The sequence below is a fragment of the Salvelinus fontinalis genome, chromosome 3 (genome assembly GCF_029448725.1).
Source record: "Salvelinus fontinalis isolate EN_2023a chromosome 3, ASM2944872v1, whole genome shotgun sequence".
NCBI lineage: Eukaryota > Metazoa > Chordata > Actinopteri > Salmoniformes > Salmonidae > Salvelinus > Salvelinus fontinalis.
This window is the reverse complement of record NC_074667.1, coordinates 182,091-189,470: the sequence shown is the minus strand read 5'-3', so window position 1 is coordinate 189,470 and position 7,380 is coordinate 182,091. Positions and strand designations below refer to the sequence as shown.

General features: G+C 43.7%; 1 protein-coding gene across 1 annotated transcript; it reads right to left on the bottom strand.

The window, feature by feature from the left end:
• Positions 1-100: 100 nt before the first annotated feature.
• Positions 101-7,123, bottom strand: LOC129835412 (poly(A)-specific ribonuclease PARN-like). Its single transcript, XM_055901056.1, has 7 exons — positions 4,204-7,123; positions 3,922-3,999; positions 3,668-3,747; positions 1,549-1,616; positions 1,000-1,081; positions 768-828; positions 101-285 (listed from the first exon to the last, which is right to left on the bottom strand). Exons 1-7 carry the CDS (start codon positions 4,220-4,222, stop codon positions 116-118), a joined length of 558 nt encoding a protein of 185 aa, XP_055757031.1. The 5' UTR covers positions 4,223-7,123; the 3' UTR covers positions 101-115.
• Between the last annotated feature and the right edge of the window lie 257 nt (positions 7,124-7,380).

Below are 7,380 nucleotides of genomic sequence, written 5' to 3'. Positions count from 1 at the left end.
GGCTAGGGAAGGAAAGGGGCTAATTTGGGACCAGGCTGTCATCTCTCTCACCACTCCGTTACCACATGCAACTACAATCTAAAGTTGTAACTAGAAATGGGAGTCAGGTTTAAACTTACACCACTCGTCCGATGTACTCCCTGTGCTCCTCGGGGATGCTGCCGGGGCCGTTGTTTGAGTTGAGGGAGATGTAGGAGGGGTTTCCTGATCCGTTACTCTGACTCCGCCTCTCCTCATACTGCTCCCGCAGCTGCACTTCCTCTTCTTGGTTCAGGTACGGGATCCCTACGGCAACCAGAAAAGGAGGCGGGGTTAGATGGCAGCGTGTTGGTTAGCTTAAATCAATCACTTAGTCATCTTTATTGTCCCAGTTGGGATTTCTACGGCAGCCAGAACAGGGGAGGGGCTATCTAGAGTAGCTTCAATCAATAAAATCAAATCGATCATCTTTATTGTCCCAGTTGGGATTTCTACGGCAACCAGAACAGGGGAGGGGCTAGCTAGAGTAGCTTCAATCAATAAAATCAATCGATCATCTTTATTGTCCCAGTTGGGATTTCTACGGCAACCAGAACAGGGGAGGGGCTAGATAGAGTAGCTTCAATCAATAAAATAAAATCGATCATCTTTATTGTCCCAGTTGGGATTTCTACGGCAACCAGAACAGGGGAGGGGCTAGCTAGAGTAGCTTCAATCAATAAAATCAATCGATCATCTTTATTGTCCCAGTTGGGATTTCTACGGCAACCAGACAGAATGCCACCTACCGTGACGGAACACTTTGTTGAAGTCAAAACCCTGACTGGCCAGGAAGTCTATGCTGGAACTCTGAAATAACAAACACAATCATATTTAAGGAAGCCCCCTGCCAGGGGAAATATGGGTCCTATTCTCCAGGAATGAAAGGGAAGCAAAAGGGCAGAAATGAGGAGTGAAACCTGTCCAATAAGAACTGCTTGTACCACCCAGATTAAATAAAACAGACCAAGGTTTTCTAACCTGGCAGATGAACTTGGTGTCGGGTGAGGTTCTGTTGAATGGCTTTGGGAATATATAAAAATTGAAAGTCTTTATGACGTACCTGTGAGGACAAAAACACCAGGAGAGAAAGAACAGCAGGTCAGATAGGTTAAACATTCCTATAGCCTCCTGCATAGAGATCACATCATTCAATACAGCTGACTTACGACTTCTATTTAACACTAAATCAGCCTTCTATTTCATTCTGCGGCAGACTGGTCCCAGACCTGTATTTCATACACAACCCGTTTGTTATGACAGTGTCACAACACAGCAGAGAAGAGTTGGCTAAATCACTAACTGATCTGGAGTCAGGTCAGGGGTCCTATGTGTCAAGCTTATCCAAGTAAGAGGGTCGATATAGGATCAGGTCCATATGGAATCAAATTCAGAATGATCCGAAAGGCTAAAAACTGATCCTAAATCAGCACTCCAACACTCTGAGAAGCTTCATATTAACTCAGATGTGACTCAGTTCAAAACCGACTGTGTGTTTAAGGTTAAATCTAAGAGCTAAATCACACTCACTTGGACTCCGCCTGGTCATATGTGAACGTACACAGTCCAAACTGAAACAGCAAGAAGTCCATGGAATGCTGGATAAGAGGGGGGGGGGGGGGGGGGGGTGGAGAGTCAGAGGAGTGGACAGAGAGTCAAACGTGTACATTTAAAGCAGGACCGATAGCACGTGGCCTTGTGGCCCATACATAGACTCCAGGAATCTAAAACACCCGAAAACCATGATCATATAAGAAGTTATGCGAGCTACCTCGCTATATTATTATTCATATACAGACGGAAGTTTACATACACTTAGGTTGGAGTCATTAAACGTCGTTTTTCAACCACTCCACAAATTTCTTGTTAACAAACTATAGTTTTGACAAATCGGTTAAGACATCTACTTTGTGCATGACAAGTAATTTTTCCAACGATTGTTTACAGACAGATTATTTCACTTATAAATCACTGAATCACAATTCCAGTGGGTCAGAAGTTTACATACAGCAAGTTGACTGTGCCTTTAAACAGCTTGGAAAATTCCAGAAAATGTCATGGCTTTAGAAGCTTCTGATTGCCTCAAATGATGTCAATTAGCCTATTGGAGGTGTACCTGTGGATGTATTTCAAGGCCTACCTTCAAACTCCGTGCCTCTTTGCTTGACATCATGGGAAAATCAAAAGAAATCAGCCAAGACATCAGAAAACAAATGGTAAACCTCCACAAGTCTGGTTCATCCTTGGGAGCTACTTCTAAACGCCTGAAGGTACCACGTTCATCTGTACAAACAATAGTACGCAAGTATAAACACCATGGGACCACGCAGCTGTCATGCCGCTCAGGAAGGAGACACATTCTGTCTCCTAGCGATGAATGTACTTTGGCGCAAAAAGTGCAAATCAAACCCAGAACAACAGCAAAGGACCTTGTGAAGATGCTGGAGGAAACAGTTAAAAAAGTATCTACATCCACAGTAAAACAAGTCCTATATCGACATAACCTGAAAGGCCGCTCAGCAAGGAAGCTAGTGCTTCAAAACTGCCATTAAAAAGCCAGACTACGGTTTGCAACTGCACACGGGGACAAAGATCATACTTTTTGGAGAAATGTCCTCTGGTCTGATGAAACTGAAATATAACTGTTTGGCCATAATGACCAACGTTATGTTTGGAGGGAAAAGGGGGAGGCTTGCAAGCCAAAGAACACCATCTCAACCGTGAAGCATGGGGGTGGCAGCATCATTTTGTGGGGCGGCTTTGCTGCAGGAGGGACTGGTGCACTTCACAAAATGGATGGCATCATGAGGCAGGAAAACTATGTGGATATATTGAAGCAACATCACAAGACCTCAGTCAGGAAGTTAAAGCTTGGTTGCAAATGGGTCTTCCAAATGGACATTGACCCCAAGCATACTTCCAAAGTTGTGGCAAAATGGCTTGAGAACAACAAAGTCAAGGTATTGGAGTGGCAATCACAAAGCCCTGACCTCAATCCTACAGAAAATGTGTGGGCAGAACTGAAAACGTGTATGCGAGCAAGGAGGCCTACAAACCTGATTCAGTTACACCAGCTCTGTCAGAAGGAATGGGCCAAAATTCACCCAACTTACTGTGGGAAGCTTGTGGAAGGCCAACCAAAACGTTTGACCCAAGTTAAAGCAATGCTACCAAATACTAATTGAGTGTATGTAAACGTCTGACCCACTGGGAATGTGATGAAAGAAATAAAAGCTGGGGGGAAAAAATTCGCTCCACTATTATTCTGGCATTTCACATTATTAAAATAAAGTGGTGATCCTAACTGACCTAAGACAGGGACTTTTTACTAGGATTATATGTCAGGAATGATGAAAAACTGAGTTTAAATCTTTGGCTAAGGTGTATGTAAACTTCTGACTTCAACTGTAGCTACTCACTCAGTACCTAACCGAGGAGTTATAACCAGGGCCATGTATTTAGTGTTAGAGTTTTGAATATCGTTCTCATTCTAGACATTCCGTTCCATAGCATTGTTAAATAATCCCCATGTTAAACTAACGGGGAACCAACATGGCTGCCATAAAATGTTGTAGTGTCAAGTAAATGCAGCATAATGCAGAAACCGCATTGCCCCCAACTCTAAACGCATGCCTCTCTTGACGATTACCTTTTTTAGTTTCATGTAGCGCTCCTCTGGAGTGTCCAACCCGTTAGTCAGTGCGCTGACGTTGGGCCCATCGCTAATACCTGAAACAGAAGAGTATTTTCTACTGTATTAACTAGAAAATTATGAAGCTGTCAGAGTTCAAAACCGACTGCGCGTGTGGCTTGTAGCAGCAACGGGAACTGGTTGGCCAGCGAGCTAGCTAAGTTGTAACTATAAACGTTTGCCAGTTAAATAGCTAGCTAACAATGGCTTACCTGAAAATTCCCCATCGATTGCGATAAAGTCTGCTTCCTCTATTGCGCTGTACACAGTACTTAAACTGTCTTTGAAATCTGTAATACAAAAACAACAATCAGCCAACATGCGTTGGTGGTTACTCAACACGCAAGCTAGCTAGTTAGCATTCACAACCTCGCGGACGTGAACGGAATCATATTCGTGCGGTGAGGAACGACAGCTAACGTTGTGTATCTAATAGCATATGAATATAATCTTGGTGTATATTATCTATAAGGGTGCATAAAGAGGTGAATTACTTGTGCGTGTCACCTCCATCCCTGCAGAAAGAAAAAAATACAATGTACCAAACCGCTGCTGTCACTCAAGAGGATTTTAATCTTTCCAACAAACACTTCCGGCGTAGTGACGTTTTTTGACACGGCGTCAATCAAAATATGGCTACGACAAAATAAAAGCCGTATGATGCACGAATCACGTTTACGCGCTTTCTATGTATGTACAGTATGGATTTATTAGTTGTGCGGTGAGCATAACTGAACATGTTATAATGAGTGTGTCCCCCATTTTGAATAGCAATTTTAATTTGTCTTTTCACGCCATCAACAGTCACCCAATGCAAAAGCACAAAACTCTGCCATGAAAGACGGACTGAAATGAAGATCCACATTTTTTAGATAGGTGACAAATAATGGTAGTATAGCAATCTTATCCGGATTAATGTGTGTTTATGTAAAAATTACACATTTGACTATTGTTATCTAACTTAAACTAGAATTACACCTTTATTGTCATTATTGATCAATTAACAAATAATTACACATCTAAGAATTTAATTTCTGTCCTCACAAAATGTTGATGCAACACTACATACATGCACTTTGCCTGTGACGCTTGAACCCTTGGTTATACTAGGACCCTAGGTTATACTAGAACCCGTGGTTATACCAGGACCCTTGGTTATACTAGGACCCTAAGTTATACTAGGACCCTAAGTTATACTAGAACCCTAAATTATACTAGGACCCTAAGTTATACTAGGACCCTTGGTTATACTAGGACCCTAGATTATGCATAATCCTTCTTACTCATAAAGATCTACTCCAACAACACATTGCTGTCACCATTTTTATTAACTCTAGTTGGCGTTCAGCAATAAATTGAAAACGTTCCTTGAAATGGACAACATACACTACATGACCAGAATTATGTGACCTGCTCGTCAAACATCTCATTCCAAAATGACGGGCATCAATATGGAGTTGGTCCCAAAACCCCCCCTTTGCTGCTATAACAGCCTCCACTCTACTGGGACGGCTTTGGAACATTGTTGCGGGGACTTGCTTCCATTCAGCCACGAGCATTAGTGAGGTCGGGCACTGATGCTAGTAATTAGGCCTGGCTTGCGATTAGGCCTGGCTGAGTGAGGTCAGTGCTCTGTGCAGGCAAGTCAAGTTCTTCCACATCGATCTCGACAAACCATTTCTGAATGGACCTCGCTTTGTGCACAGGAGCATTGTCATTCTGAAACAGGAAAGGGCTTTCCCCAAACTGTTGCCACAAAGTTGAATCATCTAGAAAGTCATTGTACGCTGTCGTGTTAAGATTTCCCTCCACTGGAAATTAAGAGCCTGAACCATGAAAAGCAGCCACAGACCATTACTTATCGTAGGCTTGTGTGCAGCTGCTCAGCTATTGAAACCCATTTCCTAAAGCTCCCGACGAACAGTTATTGTGCTGATGTTGCTTCTGTAACAGTATAACTTTAAACCGTCCCCTCGCCCCGACCCGGGCGCGAACCAGGGACCCTCTGCACACATCAACAACGGTCGCCCACGAAGCACGGTCGTTACCCATCGCTCCACAAAGGCCACACTCACCCCCCTTTCAACCTCCTCCTTTTCCGCAGCAACCAGTGATCCGGGTCAACAGCATCAATTTAACAGTATAACTTTAAACCGTCCCCTCGCCCCGACACGGGCGCGAACCAGGGACCCTCTGCACACATCAACAACGGTTGCCCACGAAGCACGGTCGTTACCCATCGCTCCACAAAGGCCACGGCCATTGCAAAGCAGGGGGCAACCCTACTTAAAGTCTCAGAGCAAGTGACGTAACTGATTGAAATGCTACTAGCGCGTACCCGCTAACTAGCTAGCCATTTCACAGCCGTTACACTTCCAGAGGCAGTTTGGTACTCGGTAGTGAGTTTTGCAACCAAAGACAGACGGTTTTTACACGCTGTGCGTTTCAGCACTCGGTGGTCCCGTTCTGTGAGCTTGTGTGGCCTGCCACTTCGCGGCTGAGACGTCGTTGCTCCAAGATGTTTCCACTTCACAATAACAGCACTTACAGTTGACCGGAGCAGCTCTAGCAGGGCAGAAATGTGATGAACTGACTTGTTGGAAAGGTGGAATCCTATGACGATGCCACGTTGAAAGTCACTGAGCTCTTCAGTAAGGCCATTTTACTACCAATGTTTGTCTATGGAGATTGCATGGCTGTGTGCTCAATTTTATACACCTGTCAGCAACAGGTGTGGCTGAAATAGCCAAATCCACTAAATTGAAGGGGTGTTCACATACACAAGTATCTTAACATCAACTCTTAACACAAAAACTCAACTTGAACTCAACTTGAACAGGGAGCCGAGCAGCATTATTTCAGTTTGAGAGAGATTGACAAAATATAATTATATTCACAAGTTAAACATACAGGATACAACAGCATGGCATTTTTGAATGTATTATGAACTAGTCATGGTGGTAAGACTGCTGACAAGTCTTTTAAAACCAGAAATCAAGACACATGGACCCAATGGGCCCAGTCCTAAATTCCCCCTAGACCCTAGACCTAGATCCTAGACACTAGATCCTAGACCTTACGCCATATGCACTTGTGGAGATCGGAGAGGTTTTGTCAGGTGTAAGCAATATGGTAATAGCTCTACCACTCAATGATAGGCGGAAGTCATACCATATTGCTTACAACCAATTAGATTATCTTACATCTCCACAAGTGCATAGGGTCTAGATGTCAATTTGGGATTGGGCCCTTCTCCAATGGTCCAATGATAGGAAGTCAGCTGTATAGAGTTGTACATTCAGCCGTTTGTCTCTGGTAACCTCAGTCATCTAGATCTGCCAACATGGAGGGGTTGTCAAGGTGACGGTATTACCACCAGACCGGCGGTCACAAGCCATGACGGCAGTCAAATTCCACGATGACTGTTTAGTCACGGTAATTAGGCTTTTCCGATGCTCCAGATTGTCTTTAGTAGCCTAACCAAACTTGCGAACTGCCTGGTACTCAGCACTGTAGTGTCCCTTTAAATCACTCTGACATCAATGCAAATGTAATGTCAAATCTAATCAAAACACTTCATGAGAGCCCATGAGCTCATGTTGCTCAACATTTCTATAGACTATGTAATTGCGTGAGAAAACAGAGTGATGGCCTCTATTAGAAAGAGGACG